Below are 16,463 nucleotides of genomic sequence, written 5' to 3'. Positions count from 1 at the left end.
CACTGCGTCTCAGTGGATCGCTCCAAGGCCTTTCTACTGTAAGCAGAGGAAAGGACAGCCTCCAGTATAATACATAGAGTCACAGCTCCCAACATTTACTAATAAATGAACAGCTACAGATATTTAGCTTGCACTTGTATGTGCTAGAGAACTGTGCTACATACCAGTTATTTTCAATATGTATAAATAAAATGATAGAAATACATGTATGACTTATTTTATTTTTGTTTTACATTGTAATAAAGCACTTAAATGGTGATCTCTCTTAATGGTTCATGAGTAGTTTGGTATTGTTCGGGTTTTTTCATTGTAAAATGAGAAAGGCAATGTAGCAGTGTGTCTGTGTCCCCGTTCGAAGTTAGTTTCACTCCTATGGTCGTCTGGGTTATCTGTTTTGTTTTGTGCCCTAGCCCATTGACTATGCTCTGTGGCATGGCTGATACGCTTATCAACAGAGGTCAACCTTACATTCATAAAAATATAATCCTGAGCAAAATCATCCAGAAAAAGAGGTCAAAAGCAGATGAGAACACAAATTCACATCAATGTTTGGAGTCTCCCATTCCACCTACTGGGAAAAGCTTGAGCACAGTTATAAATTCACACACAAAATATATGACATATCAGACAAATTATTTATTGCCAATAACATATAACATAGTTTCTGAAAATGGCTCACTAAATGTTGAAACTGAATCCTGAAAGTTCCGTTCTATGCAGCACATTTCTACGTGCACATTCTAAACGTTCAAACGTTTCGATCTACTGTCCCGCCTGAAGTTATAGTTTAGCCAATGGGAATGCCAATAGCTCTTCAAGGACCAATTAAATTGCACATTCCCCACCATGCTCCTTCCTTTACATTATGGCCTGCATTTTGGATTGTCGGGTATCGTTTTAATGTCCCTGCTGAGGACTAGAACATATACTATTCGTACCACATATTTGGTGCTCCCTCATTTTATAGATTTGGAAAGAAAATACGAGCTGCTAACATACTCGGTTCCACAAGACATTACAGCTCAGTGGTGGTCGCGAGGGTGAGGCAGTATCAGTAGGGAGAGGCCGTGAGGACGAAATTAGGGAAGGGAGTGGGAGGTCTTCCACCTTCTCATCCTAAACAGCAAGCAGTGTACTGTCGACAGCATTGGACTAAAACTCCAACCCAAGGTTCCTAAACGCTATCTGGCTGTTAAGTGCAGCACGCTCGGGATAAGGCCAGGGACCCGCGGTGGCAGACGTTGGCATTGCGCTTTTGCGGCACCGGTATGGTTTATGATGTGGAACAGTATGTGAGCAAGCCACCTTCACATGCTCTCCATAAATGGGGACAATAGGAAATCATTATCGTATTGTGCATCTTAGCTAGTTAGCCACCAAGCCATCTAATGCGCCGTTTTGGTGCAGATTAAAGCAACTACTGCCCATATTCGTGTCAAGGTATATTTACTGTCTGTGTAGGATTTGGCATAAGGCTCCTTATCGTGAGCGAGCATGGAGGGGCGTTGTGGATTTAGCCAACTTTGCTAGCTAGCTTACTCAGTCCAAGACTTCTGTATTTAACCAGATTTATGTTTGTTTTAACTTCTTGTATGTTTTCCAACTGTTAAGCATACGTGTTAACATTTTAACTGAGGTTCACTTGTTAGTTTGCAGAGGAGTGCTTTCGAGGTTTGCTTGATTTAATGTTGTCAAAGGAAAAACAATCCAGCTAGCCAGCTAAGTAGCCCAGGTCAAGCTCGTGCACCCTAATGAAGGAGTACAAAGTGGTTGTGTTGGGAAGCGGAGGCGTTGGCAAGTCCGCGCTGACTGTCCAGTTTGTCACGGGCACGTTCATCGAAAAATATGACCCTACAATTGAGGACTTCTATCGGAAAGAGATTGAAGTGGACTCGTCGCCTTCGGTGTTGGAGATCCTTGACACGGCAGGGACAGAACAGTTCGCCTCCATGAGAGACCTGTACATCAAGAACGGCCAGGGTTTCATACTTGTCTACAGTCTCGTCAATCAACAGTCTTTTCAGGTAAAGGCCCTTATTACCTGTTACCAATACCTGCCCACATGTCAAGGAGCATAGCTCTTGCTAGCATCACCAGCTATCAAGATGCATTGTACCCATGTTTTAAGTGGGCCTACTGAGCCATCTCAGTTGTCTTCGTATCATTTTGAGTCGTAACCCCATTGTTGACAAATCAGGAGCCATTTGCAGAGATCCAGCCATAGCCTTAATCCCTACACCTATGGGCTAAATCCAAAATGGTATAAACTCAACAGGTTGGAAGAATGGCCAATGGGCTTCTACTTAACTCATTGATATACATCAAAGAGCTATGCAGCAATAGTTGTTGCACAAACGTTTTCCCACAGTTCCTGAGAATCTCCTTTCTATCCATCCCTAACTCCAGGACATCAGGCCGATGCGAGACCAGATCGTGCGGGTCAAGCGCTTTGAGAAGGTGCCACTGATTCTGGTGGGCAACAAGGTGGACCTGGAGTCTGAGAGGGAGGTTGCAGGTGCAGACGGTCGGGCCCTGGCTCAGGAGTGGGGCTGCCCCTTCATCGAGACCTCAGCCAAGAGCAAGACCATGGTGGACGAGCTGTTTGCTGAGATCGTCCGTCAGATGAACTATGCCACGCTGCCAGAGAAACAGGAGCAGTGCTGCACGGCCTGTGTGGTGCAGTAATGGAGTAGGGGGACACTGTCCTCTCCACAACTCTCTCCCAGGTAAGAGGCTGAAGCACTATACTTCACCTTCCACACACTAACACTAAGAAGTGATATTGCACACTGATAGGCTTTTCACTGACAACGGGCAAGAATTCACAGGTTGTCAAAAGATGTCTGGGCATGGATAGCAGCAGTGAAGAGTTTGTAATGCAGGGAGATGAGAGGATCAGGGGTGGCACAAAGGGAACCATATGACAGCTGTTAGAAGAAGCAGACGGAAAGGGGGTTTGCTGCACGGACTGATAAAACTGTTGGTTTAGCCTGTTATCATTAGATCAGACAAAGAATGTGGCGTGAAGAAGCCAACTGTCTGAGCAGTGAGCACAGGGGCGGAAAAGAGGAGTGAGGGAAGTGAATGGTTATGTACATTCAGAGAGACGAGAGACCTCTGAGCAAGAGAGGGCAGATCCCAGACAAAGAAAAAGGAAAATGCAACATCCTGAATATAAATTGATGTTCCAAAACAGGAAGCAGATTTTCTTCACTGTGAGAACTAACTTCCCCACCCATACAGCAGACACACAGACATACACATTGAGGTATTGGTCGTTGAGTTTCACAGTTTACATATTGGTGAAATGCTAATTTCCTTAATTGTAAAGGTGTTAATTACTTAGTAATATCTTCATATCTACAAGTGTCTCAACACCTATTGTTTTCAGTCTTTGCTCTACTCTCAGTAACGCAGTACTTTTTCTTTTTCCATTGTTGGAAAGTTCCTGCTTTGATGACCTGTGACCCCAGGAACCACTTCAGCTCCATCAGACCTTCTGACCTCTCCAGCTGGCAGTATTACCTACCAGAGGGCAGATTCTTGTCTGTTCATGAGCCAATTCAAGGGAGTCTTGAGCCTGCCCAACCTTTGTTACCTTGACTGTGGAACACATTCACCTGCAGACTCACTGGCCTTCGTGGTTTAGGGCCAGGGAAGACCTACTTTTCAATGTATAGGACAGATTTATGAGGATGAAGGGTTGTCTATGGATTTCTATTTTCTCATTTGGGGTTTAGGAGTGCTGGGGCAATGAGCAGTGATCTGCTCGGGACCACAGCGTCCCTTTTTGAAGCTGCTCAGACATTATATCCCCTAGTTTTACTTTGTACTGGAATTGGTTTGTTAAATCTGATATCTCATTTTGAAGTGATAACAGCCATTATACAGGTTTGGGCCTCGGGACAGAATTCAATCAAACCGTGGTAAATATATGATTGCTGTGCTCTACAGCAGTGTTTACCAAATCACCCGATTTCAAGTTGTTAGCTAGGTTTACAACCAATTGGCGACAGATTTTCATAAACGGACTTGTTGCAGGTAGAAATCACTGCGTGATGACGTAGTACACACAATGTACTTTTTTGCAACCGTTTTCATGTATGGAATAAAAATCTAAAGTTCAACGTGTTAAGTTTTGTCAACTGTTGTGTTAAATAGCAAATGTGCCAACTCTGGTCTTGGCACGTGCACTCTAGCTAACAGACCTCAGAGACCGTGCAGGTAGGCTAGTTTACATTACATTATTATGAATAACAATTTTTGTATTTTTTTGCATCGATCATCATGTCACCAGAATCAGACCCTTGATTTTTATTGGAAAGGAACATCAAGATCACCTTGCACTTTCACCACCCTGTGACATTCATCAATTATTTAATATGTATGCTAATAAACTGTATGGTTTCCTGAGTGGTAGTGAGAGGACCACATCATCGCGTGACTCCCAAGTTGACTTCGATATGATGGTTTCCACCGCTATTTCTCACAATACATTTTACCGACCCCAAAAGAGTCGAACCAACTACTTGTCTGTCTGCATTTATAAAAATTGTACTGACGCTTCCTGTTTCCATTACAGCTGTCGTGATGTTTTTGTTTTAATACAGTTTGACTTTACTCGCGAAAAGAGTGGTTGGAAAGATGTTTAATGAAGGCTTAATGATAGGTTGACTTCAGGGCTGGAGTGGGGAAACACCGCTTTATAGGGCCTAAAACCAACTGTATGGTGGCCATAGAAGCAGCCCTATTTATTTTTTTATTTTTTTGACGGGCGTGGTCAAGCCAGGTCAATGTGCCCCTAAGCATGCGACATTCACATTGAATTGACTGTAGATCCATGTTTGTTTTCTGATTACAGCTGTGTGGTTGCTTTAGATACAGGTTCCTCTGTCATTTGGATTATGACTATCATGTTACATGGTTTGATCAAATTCTGGCCCTAAACTAACTTTTATATATATTTTTTTTTTAAGTTTCTCATAACCTATTTATTAATATCTAATTACATTGTTATCCAATCATCAAAGTTTTCTTTTATACTTGCTTTTGGGTTTTCTTTTTTGACTTTACAGTGAGTTTTTTTGGTTGTAAGTTTTGAATTAACAGAGCCTTAAATGATTTCAGTCTTATGTTGGTTTCTGTGTGATCATTCTGTCTCGTACTTTCAACTCTTCAACACAAGTACTGCCATGTAGTACAAATCTGATACTAAGATTGAAGGACACTGACCTGATCATGTGGTCACAAGTTTGGAATGTTGATTCGAATGGTCTTACATTTCTGGTTAAGACTTCATTGCAGACTGAAACACACTATATATAGAATATTGTTTCCTACTTCACATCAAATGTAAATCCCTTTATGCAAAGTGCTGTCTGTCCTTCCATTGCACATCATGAGAACTGGCACTTTTTGAGCTGGCTCAATATTCAAATGACCCGACTTGAGTGGCCTTGAGGTTGGGCCATTCTGAATATGTGGTAGAACATATGCGTTTATGTCATGTAGAAAGAATAGTCTGTTCTATATAGTATATTTATCTCTGCAACGTTTTGTGTTGCATATAGTAAGGCCAAATACTGTTACACAATCAGCCACAAGAGGGCAGCATTCTCTACATTATTTGAAAGCTAATCTAGCTGTGGGGGCTTTTTTAAATGTATTTTTACATGTCAAACAACGTTTCCATCCAGTTTTTATACGACTAAAGTCATATTGTATTAAACCAAATCACAACAGCTGTGATGGAGACAGGAAGTGTCTGCGTAATTGTATAAATGCCGACAGATAATTTGTTCGTTCCACATGTTGGGATCTTTTTGTGTCGGTAAAATCAATTATGCGGGAAATACCAGTGGAAACGCCTTAATGCGCAAACATTGAGTTAATCATCTCGAAGTACATTTGGAGTCGCGATGATATGGCTTGTGGTCCTCCCACTACGACTCGGGAAACCATGTACTTTATTAGGTTACAGATTAAATACATTATGATTAACTTCACAGGGTGGTGAAAGTGCACGGTAATGAGTTTGATGCTGCCTTCCAATATATTGAGGGTCTTATTCTGGTGACATGATGGTCGATGCTTGACTACCGTTTGCCAGATACAATATGATCGTTTTTATCCATAATCTCATCATGTAGTAGACAAAACAACCCGCACAGCCTACTCGCACTGTATATGCTAGCTGTTGGCTAGAAAACACGTGCAAAGACCAGAGTAAGCTACGTTTGCTATTTAACACAACAGGTTTGTTTTGACAAAACTAACCGTGGAGTTGAAAATGCGATGGAATCACATTTATATTTTTATTCGGTACATAGAACTTAAGCGAAAAAGTAAATGTTGTGTGCACTATATCATCAACCAAACGTATTTGTTGCCGATAGAAATCACCGCATGTATGTTTTTTATTTGTTTAACCTTTGCCTAGTTAAAAGGTTAAATAAAACATAATAAATGCACTGACGTTTATCGGCAACAAATCCGTTTGGTGTAAACACCACTAGTGGGAAATGCGCATCATTTATTTATGTGGATGTTAGAATAGTCGCAAGAAAATCTGTCGCCAATTAAATGGAAACCTACCTACTGGAGACATTTTCAAAATGGTCATAGACAAACTACTCTTTCTTCATTAGATCAACACCGCCACACTTATTTTTATGAAAAAAAAAATGTCTAGACTGCAAGTTCATATCCAAACCTGTAGGTGGCAGAGTGATGTATTCTTTAGCGGAAATGCCAAGGCAATGAAAGAAACACGTGACGTGAAACGTACTGAAATTTGTAAACAAACACATGGGACATCTTTAGTACAAGTACTGCAAATTACATTTGATACATGAGCAACCATGAAGAGGGTATTTGTAACTGTAGGAACAACAAGCTTTGATGACCTAATCGAACGTGTTACTTCCCCTGAAGCTGTTCAAGTGAGTATGATATGTGATGGCTACAGAAACTAACGTTAGCTAGCTAGCCAACTGTCCTCAACAATTAGACAATAATAATTTGAGTAGACGTGTCCTACCCTCGCACTAATATATTTTTTAGAAAGTTATGCATCTCTCTCTTGAAGGAGTTGAAAGCCCGCGGCTATCAACATTTGGTCCTGCAGGTTGGACAAGGCACCATTCTCCCAGATTCAGACAGCTGTCACGAACTCACGTTGGAGGCCTTCCGATTCAAGGATTCCATTGCTGAAAATATCAAATGTGCCGACCTGGTTATCAGCCATGCTGGTGTGTATCTATATTTAAAGAAATGAAACAAACTAGGTAAACTACCATACCATTGTGCTGGTCTATGATGTTGATGAATTATAATGACTTGTCTTGTATTTTCAGGGGCAGGTAGTTGTCTGGAGACCCTTGGTGCAGACAAGCCACTGCTAGTGGTGGTCAATGACAAACTAATGGACAATCACCAGCTAGAGCTGGCCAGACAGCTACACCAAGACTCGCACCTACTGTACTGCACCCCCAGGTCAGTGTAAATCCTCATGTGCAACTTGATCATGAGGACTCACTTGGTCAATCTGACATATTGTACATGTACATTTCTGCTAATAAAGTCCTAGAGTTGTCAAACTGTGATTGAAATTCAGTGGGTCAACATACCCTTTTTTCTGAAATGATTTCACAGCACTCTTACTGAGACCCTGAAGACAATGGACCTTGCTGTTCTCTCATCCTTCTTACCTGGACAACCAAAGCATTTTGCCAATTTCCTGGACAGGGCCCTTGGTGTTCAATGATTCCAACAGAGGGCAGTCTCTGAGGTCAGCTCAGTGTTCTGTTATGGACTCTGGAGATGTTTTGCACTCTTCTTCTTCTTCTTCATGTGGCTTTCCAGCAGACTAGACGCTGTGTTGCATACTGCCTTTCACAGGTCAGAGTGGGGATTGCAAATTTTGGTCACAAAAACAAAAAAGGTGAATGAGATAATCTTAAATTGCACCACCATCTAACCCAGCACCTATACACTATCACCAAAAACCAACCACCCCATCCCACTACGTTGGCCCTAAACAATCCTACACCATGCTGTCGGTCTGGGAGGATTGAACCCCTTCTCTCAAAACTTCCTGTAGCTCTTCTGCACAAAAATGTCTCACCCCAAAATATTTCTCTGCTGCTGCAACGACCACATATATCTTCTGTGATTTCCGCTCCATCAGCGCAGTACAGTTGATCACCATGGCTATGATGTTTGCTCTCTGAAACTCCTCATCTTTGCGATGAACTGGAAGTGCGGTTGGCCAGAGGGTAGCCTGGGCCTCGCGTGCCTGGCTTCTAGTTTTTCCTATCAGTATGCAGAGCTAATACCAACTCAGGCAATTGCCTGGGGCCTTACATCATCATCATTTTGTTTAATAATGCACAATTAAGCAATTGTGACCATCTCTGTTTATGACAAACACTGTGGATTCTGTTTTCTTCCTGCAAATTTGGCTCTAGCTTTTGAGCAGTGGGCTCCCGAGTGGTGCAGCGGTCTAAGGCACTGAATCACAGTGCTAGAGGTGTCACAATAGACACTGGTTCAATCCCGGGCTGTATCACAACCGGCCGTGATCAGGAGTCCCATAGGGCGGCGCACAATTGGCCCAGCAGCGTCCGGGTTAGGGTTTGGCCGGTGTAGGCCGTCATTGTAAAAATAATTTGTTCTTAACTGACTTGCCTAGTTAAATAAAGGTCAAATGAAAATACAATAAAAAACCTATTATGACCCCATTCCTGAAGCGAATAAATACTTTGTTTCCCTCTATGACACTCACAAGCTCTTCAGGACACACATTTTTTTCTACATACCTGATGATTTTCCTTTATGTTTTCTCGAACTTTCCAATTTCTGATACAATTCTCACTTTTTGATGCAAATTAAAAATCTTTCCCATATTCAAGTCATTTAACATATTTTCTTATTAGCTTCATGAACATAAACTGCAACCAAGTTTCTATCTGTGCTGTAATGGCCATAAGCCTTTTACATTTTTAATTATATAAATATAAATGCGACATGCAACAATTTCAAATTTTACACTGAGTTACAGTTCACAGAAGGAAATCAGACAATGTAAATTCATTAGACCCTAATTTATGGATTTCACATGACTGGGCAGGGGCACAGCCATTGGTGGGCCTGGGAGGGCATAGGCCCACCCACTGGGGAGCCAGGCCTAGCCTAGCTGAATGAGTTATTCCCCACAAAGGGCTTTATTACAAACAGAAATAGTCCTCAACACCCCTCCCCCTTCAGATGATCCCACAGGTAAAGAAGCCAGATGTGGATGTCCTGGGCTGGCATGGTTACATGTGGTCTACGGTTGTGAGGCCAGTTGGATCTACTGCTGATGGTGAAGAAATTAACATTCAATTATCTGGCAAAAGCTCTTTTGGACATTCTTGCAGTCAGTCAGCATGCCAATTGCACGCTCCCTCAACTTGAGACATCTGTGGCATTGTGTTGTGTGACAAAACGGCACATTTTAAAGTGGCCTTTTATTGTCCCCAGCACAAGGTACACCTATGTGACAATCATGCTGTTTAATCAGCTTCTTGATTTGCCACACCTGTCAGGTGGATGAATTATCTTGGCAAAGGAGAAATGCTAACTAACAGGGATGTAAACACATTTGTACACACAATTTTTGAGAAATAAGCTTTTTGTGCATATGGAACATTTCTGGGATCTTTTTATTTCAGCTCATGAAACTGGACCAACAAGTTATATGTTGCGTTCATATTTTTGTTTAATATAACTACAGTCTGCTGAAACATGAAACGGTTCACCCTTGCCCAGAACGCTATAATGGCTGGCATAATTCAAGCCCCTAGGAAAAGCAAAACAGGCTGAGACAACAATAGACAGGGTAATCTATTTATTGATTGATATTAAATTAATAACATAAAATTCCACCCTTTTATAGCACTGCATTTATATTTTGTTCAGTATAGGTATTGTTTGATAAAGAAAATATCAAATATGTATTGACCCAGAATTTCCACATCGGTGGATCCCTAAACTAAAACCTCGGACTGCCCTGTGCCTGGGGCCTCCAAATCACTGTCTGTTAAAAGGTCTGATCTGGCCATGTTCTATTTTAACCAGTTGGAGACAGGCTGATTAGGTATTGGATGCTGGTGTAAGGGGTATATTTTAAACTCGAAATGAGAAGAAAAACATGGATGTACACTAAGTATACAAACCATTAAGAACACCTGCTCTTTCCATGACATAGACTGACCAGGTGAAAGCTTATTGGTGTCACTTGTTAAATCCACTTCAATCAGTGTAGATGAAGGAGAGGAGACAGGTTAAAGAAGGATGTTTAAGCCTTGAGACAATTGAGATGTGGTTTGTCTATGTATGTGTGCCATTCAGAGTGCGAATTGGCAAGACAAAATGTTCCTAATGTTTGGAATACTCAATGTACTGAGTGTAGATACAGTATATTATAAATCATATGCTGATTATTTGTTATGAACAGAACCAATTGTAAATATCATTTGATGCACTATATATACAAAAGTATGTGGATACACACTCAAATTAGTGGATTCGGTTATTTTAGCCACACACGTTGCTGGTAGGTGTATAAAATCGAGTACACAGCCATGCAATCTCCATAGACAGACATTGGCAGTAAAATGGCATAACTGAAGAGCTCAGTGACTTTCAATGTGGCACCGTCATAGGATGCCACCTTTCCAACAAGTCAGTTCGTCAAATTTCTGCCCTGCTAGAGCTGCCCCGGTCAACTGTGAAGTGGTCGGCCACACAAGCTCACAGAACGGGACCGCCTTTAGCACTCGTTTGCTACACTCACTACCAAGTTCCAAATTGCCTCTGGAACCAAAGTCAGCACAATAACTGTTCATTGGTAGCTTCATGAAATGGGTTTCCATGGCCGAGCAGCCGCACACAAGACTAAGATCACCATGCGCAATGCCAAGCGTCGGCTGGAGTGGTATAAAGCTCGCTGCCATTGGACTCTGGAGCAGTGGAAACGCGTTCTCTGGAGTGATGAGTCACGCTTCACCATCTGGCAGTTTGACGGACAAATCTGGGTTTGGCGGATGCCAGAAGAACGCTACCTGCCGCAAAGCATAGGACCAACTGTAAAGTTTGGTGGAGGAGGAATAATGGTCTGGGGCTGTTTTTAATGATTTGAGTTAGGCCCCTTAGTTCAAGTGAAGGGAAATCAACGCTACAGCATTCTAGACGATTCTGTGCTTTCAACTTTGTGGCAACAGTTTGGGAAGGCCCTTTTCTTATTCAGCATGTTAATGCCCCCATGCACAAAACGATGACCATAAAAAATGGTTTGTTGAGAAGAACTTGACTGGCCTGCACAGAGCCCTGACCTCAACTCAATCAAACACCTTTGGAATGAATTAGAACGCCGACTGCGCGTCAGGCCTAATTGCCCAACATCAGTGCCCAACCTCACTAATGCTCTTGTGGCTGAATGGAAGCAAGTCCCTGCAGCAATGTTCCAACGTCTAGTGGAAAGCCTTCCCAGAAGAGTGGAGGCTGTTATAGCAGCAAAGGGGGGACCAACTCCATATTAATGCCCATGATTTTGGAATGAGATGTTCAACAAGCAAGTGTCCATATACTTTTGGCCATGTAGTGTATATTAAATCTGTTTTATAAGACTTGGTTTATTGTTCATATTTGCTATTGTCTTGATACGGTTGTTATGTTGTCTGTAAGTGTGATTCAGCTTGTCCTTCACGCCTCATGACACTAGTCAGCACACTGTAATAAGGCTGGCATAGGCAGGAGTAGGATTGCTCTCTGGCATCAAAACTAACACCACATCCTGTTCAGACGGAGATTAAGACAGACAGCAAGCAGGCGCCAAAATGAAAGAAGCAAATTGTTGACAAGACCAACAAAAGAAAAAGAGAACAATCTCCTTTAACGTTGCAATTAATATTATGACTTCATAATCATGTATCCAATCTATGGAATGTTTATCAAAAATATTTTGCGACTTAGGCTTCTCATTGGGGTGGGGGGTCAGAGGGGGGGGGTGGAATGAAGGCCTGGGGAATGATGATGACCGTTTCCTGATTGAAATGCTGCTGTGCCAATGGTCCCCAAGGCCATTGCTCTTACAGGCAAGGTGGGGCTTGAGTCTATCCAAAGTTTAGTGCCACAGTTGTAGCTAAAGCAGGGAATGTGGATGGAGAGTGTTGATGTGAGAATCATGGATCTGGTTGGGGGTGCCGAAACGTGTGTGGGGGGGTTCACCAGAGGCTGGCGTTAAATATTTCACACTGCTCAACTCCAATGGTGTCTGCTTACACCTGCTACACTCAACGCTGGGTTAGAGCAAGGCCAAGAGCAAGCCTCCTGCAGTAGTGATGCTAGTACCACTCTCATTAGCACCAACATTAATGGGGCTTGCTGATGAGTGGGTGTGACCATCGCAAGACTATCAGCTGTAAATCACAAACAGCCATCTCTAATGGACACCAAGCATGTTATATTCAACCAGTCTTGGTTCTCTCTGCGACAGATAGATTTGTCTTAAATGTGTCTATGTGTGTTGCAGAGCTGGTGGATCTGTGTGATGACCACAGGGCTCTGAAGCTCTTTCTATCCCAGCAGCCTCAGGAGTGTGCCAGCTGACTACTTCCTCACATTTTGCACTGTTAATCATGAGTTCTATGAAAGTAGAACCATTAGAGTGGACAAGGCCTCTATGAAACTATTTCTAATGGTCAAAAAAGGAGTTTCTATCTATACATGGCTCTTCTTTGTTTTTAAGTATTTCTTTATCTTATCAGGAAACCCAAAGGATGGTGCCTATGTTTCCATCACCCCCTTAGTGGCCAACCCAGACCCTGCACTTCTGAGTAACTATAAACTCTGCTTGTTAATTATGTGTGTGCATTCGCATAAAGTAGTTCATGTGTATCTTCTGTAGGATGGATTTGTTTACCTTCTGTCTTAGTGTGTGTATGTTGAACCTGTTTGTTTGTGTTTTAGAGAGCCTGCAGACTCAGACTGACAGCCTGGAGAGGGCTCGTCTCAGACAGCTCCACCCACTCTCAGGAGGACCGCAGAGCCAAGGAGGTGCCCTCTCAGGCCCAACCCACACAGACTGTGCTCCATCAATTACTTGGGCATATAGAAGTTGAAAAAATATATATACAGTACCAGTCAAAAATTTGGACACACCTACTCATTCAAGGGTTTTTCTTTATTTTTTACCAATTTTCTACATTGTAGAATAATAGTGAAGACATCATAACTATGAAATAACACATGGAATCATGTAGTAACCAAAAAAGTGTTAAACAAATCAAAATATATTTTAGATTCTTCAAAGTAGCCACCCTTTGCCTTGGTGACAGCTTTGCACACCCTTGGCATTCTCTCAACCAGCTTCACCTGGAATGCTCTTCCAACGGTCTTGAAAGAGTTCCCACATATGCTGAGCACTTGTTGGCTTCTTTTCCTTCACTCTGCGGTCCAACTCATCCCAATCCATCTCAATTGGGTTGAGGTCGTGTGATTGTGGAGGCCAGGTCATCTGATGCAGCACTCCATCACTCTCCTTGGTCAAATAGCCCTTACACAGCCTGGAGGTGTGTTGGGTCATTGTCATAGCCTGGAGGTGTGTTGGGTCATTGTCCTATTGAAAAACAACTGATAGTCTCACTAAGCGCAAACCACATGGGATGGCTTATCATTGAAGAATGCTGTGGTAGCCATGCTGATTAAATGTGCCTTGAATTCTAAATAAATCACAGACGGTTTCACCAGAAAAACACCATCACACCTCCCCCATGCTTCACAGTGAGAACCACACATGCAGAGATCATCCGTTCACATACTCTGCGTCTCACAAAGACACAGCGGTTGGAACCAAAAATCTCAAATTTGGACTCATCAGACCAAAGGAGAGATTTCCACTTGTCTAATGTCCATAGCTTGTGTTTCTTGGCCCAAGCAAGTCTCTGGTGTCCTTTAGTAGTGATTTCTTTGCAGCAATTCGACCATGAAGTCCTGATTCACGCAGTCTCCTCTGAACAGTTGATGTTGAAATGTGTCTGTTACTTGAACTCTGTGAAGCATTTATTTGGGCTGCAATTTCTGAGGCTGGTAACTCTAATTAACTTATCCTCTGCAGCAGAGGTAACTCTGGGTCTTCCTTTGCTGTGGTGGTCCTCATGAGAGACAGTTTCATCATAGCGCTTGATGGTTTATGACTGCACTTGAAGAAACTTTCAATGTTCTTGAAATTTTCCTGATTGACTGACCTTCATGTCTTAAAGTAATGATGGACTGTCATTTCTCTTTGCTTTTTTGAGCTTTTCTTGCCATAATATGGACTTGGTCTTTTACCAAACAGGGCTATCTTCTGTATACCACCCCTACCTTGTCACAACACAACTGATTGTCTCAAACACATTAAGAAGGAAAGACATTCCACAAATGAACTTTTAACAAGGCACACCTGTTAATTGAAATGCATTCCAAAGGAATACCTCTGGAAGCTGGTTGAGAGAATGCCAAGAGTGTGCACAGATGACATCAAGGCAAAGGGTGGCTACTTTGAAGAATCTCAAATCTAAAATATATTTTGATTAGTTTAACACTTTTTTGGTTACTGCATGATTGTGTATGTGTTATTTCATCGTTGTGAGGTCTTCACTCTTATTCTACAATGTAGAAAATAGTCAAATTAAAGAAAAACCCTTGAATGAGTAGATGTGTCCAAACTTTTGACTGGTACTGTAAGTCTTAGAAGTGTTTTTTATTTATTTTTGTGCCCAACTTTTGTGCTGTGTCCCAAAGGCTAAGAGCCTGGGCCGTGCACTACATATTGACGCCCCTGACGACGAACGCTCCAATCGCCGGACTTGAGTCAGGAAGAGCAGGAACTTACAATCATTTATGTATAAATGAAGGTGGAAATATGATCTAGTGGACCCTGAGTCATCAAAGTCTAAGCTAGCCAATAGTCATCAGTGTTGAATAATACAGTCGTCGTGAACCCTTCGTGGAACTCTTAATCAAAACAACAATCCTGGGATTCTTGTGTGACCACAATCATACCAAACCAGAACCTGTTATACACTGGATTGTGTAGGGTACATTTTTGGGTTTGATCCTCTTTGTGTATCCCCATTCAGACCAAAGGTAAGTCCTGGGTCTGTATTGCATTGTGGAAAATGCAATGATCATTGTCAATGATTCACAGTGAACAAAGTTGTTGTACCAAATATGACCGGAGGGGAGAGATAAGATTCAACAGGTCCAGTGAAGTCGTTTTTGTTTGTTTACGCAAGTTTTGTGAGTGCCTATGATGGTGCTGCTAATGTGAATAATTATTCACATTTTCAGTGGAATAACTTGCTTGTCTTGACAGACTTGTCTGGATAAAACAATGTTTTTGATCTGTAATGGGTGCTATAAAAAGCCATATTATTCATATATACATATATTCTAGAAATCTTATGACTATAGATAGAAATATAAGTCTCTTATCCAATTGTTAAGCTCCCACTCCCATGTCCAATACGCTTTAAGTTCTGTTTTAAGATGGTCCCTTGAAATGAAGTGCCAGGTGATGTCTCTTTCTGTTTCTGTGATTGGTGGGTATGAATACCTGTTTGTTACCAAACTTTAATCAGTTGGCAAAATTGGATGAAAATAACTGAATTGGGATAAATATATTTAGAAATGGAGCTCTGACATCACTGTTTATTTTCCAAGAGTGAGAGTTTTGTTTTGTGTCTCTTAATCTGTCTTTTCATCTAGGTGTTATTGTAATAATTATGTCTTGCAATATGATCAACATACGTATTTAGCTTTTTGAGGCTTTTCCCAAGATTTTTTTTCTTGAAATTAATTTATCTTGACCAGTGAGTGAACTTTAAATTAAGGGTGGTATGTTCAGGCTAACTGACTGAGGGACTGACTGAGTGATGTGACAGTGTGCCAGTCTCTCTGCTAAAGGTTTATTAAGCCACCTCTGGTGGGTGGCTTGGCACTGTGAAACAGGAAGTCATGGGTGAAATGCCAGCAGGTGGTTCCTCCCAGTGTTTGTGGTTTACCATATCTTCTAAGTTATGTACAGGCCTGGATCAGATGGTTTCAATGGCTCCATAGTGTACGTGCCTGGTAACATTTGGCACATTGTTGTTGGTGGTGTGACTGCCTGGGGGGTTTTGAGGACGAGTAGCATTTCGGCAGAATATTGTGAAGTAACTTGTTCTCTTGCCGCTGGTAGATGGCTATGAGCCAGAGTTTGATTCGTAAAAGATTACTACCTTCCCTCCTTAAAATCACTGGATTCATTGGTTCATGTATGTCTGTGAAAAGCCCATTAACAGCAATGAACAAAGTCCTTGATTTTTCTTCACCACAGCAACCATTGTGTTGAAGTGCCACTTGAAGTGTATTTTTTACAACCATTTATTCCTAAACTG

At 41.8% G+C, this 16,463-nt stretch overlaps 2 protein-coding genes across 2 annotated transcripts; both read left to right on the top strand.

Annotated features, from left to right (window-relative positions):
* Nucleotides 1–856: 856 nt before the first annotated feature.
* On the top strand, nucleotides 857–5,132 carry LOC139390621 (RAP2C, member of RAS oncogene family). Its single transcript, XM_071137868.1, has 3 exons — nucleotides 857–2,024; nucleotides 2,407–2,726; nucleotides 3,446–5,132. The coding sequence occupies exons 1-2, from the start codon at nucleotides 1,752–1,754 to the stop codon at nucleotides 2,683–2,685; spliced, it is 552 nt and encodes a 183-aa protein (XP_070993969.1). The 5' UTR covers nucleotides 857–1,751; the 3' UTR covers nucleotides 2,686–2,726; nucleotides 3,446–5,132.
* A 1,610-nt stretch (nucleotides 5,133–6,742) lies between these two features.
* LOC139390620 (UDP-N-acetylglucosamine transferase subunit ALG13) lies at nucleotides 6,743–8,912 on the top strand. The gene is made up of 4 exons (XM_071137867.1): nucleotides 6,743–6,941; nucleotides 7,088–7,250; nucleotides 7,356–7,494; nucleotides 7,654–8,912. The coding sequence occupies exons 1-4, from the start codon at nucleotides 6,861–6,863 to the stop codon at nucleotides 7,763–7,765; spliced, it is 495 nt and encodes a 164-aa protein (XP_070993968.1). The 5' UTR covers nucleotides 6,743–6,860; the 3' UTR covers nucleotides 7,766–8,912.
* Nucleotides 8,913–16,463: the final 7,551 nt, after the last annotated feature.

The sequence above is a fragment of the Oncorhynchus clarkii genome, chromosome 31 (genome assembly GCF_045791955.1).
Source record: "Oncorhynchus clarkii lewisi isolate Uvic-CL-2024 chromosome 31, UVic_Ocla_1.0, whole genome shotgun sequence".
In the NCBI taxonomy this organism is placed as follows: domain Eukaryota; kingdom Metazoa; phylum Chordata; class Actinopteri; order Salmoniformes; family Salmonidae; genus Oncorhynchus; species Oncorhynchus clarkii.
The sequence above is the reverse complement of the archived record's forward strand: the minus strand, read 5'-3'. Positions and strand labels throughout refer to the sequence as shown.

Coding starts and splice junctions, on each gene's coding strand:
- LOC139390620 (XM_071137867.1), top strand. CDS start 6,861: ATGAAGAGGGTATTTGTAACTGTAGGAACAACAAGCTTTGATGACCTA. Junction 6,942..7,087: donor CTTCCCCTGAAGCTGTTCAA/GTGAGTATGATA, acceptor TCTCTCTTGAAG/GAGTTGAAAGCCCGCGGCTA. Junction 7,495..7,653: donor CTACTGTACTGCACCCCCAG/GTCAGTGTAAAT, acceptor ATGATTTCACAG/CACTCTTACTGAGACCCTGA.
- LOC139390621 (XM_071137868.1), top strand. CDS start 1,752: ATGAAGGAGTACAAAGTGGTTGTGTTGGGAAGCGGAGGCGTTGGCAAG. Junction 2,025..2,406: donor TCAATCAACAGTCTTTTCAG/GTAAAGGCCCTT, acceptor CCCTAACTCCAG/GACATCAGGCCGATGCGAGA.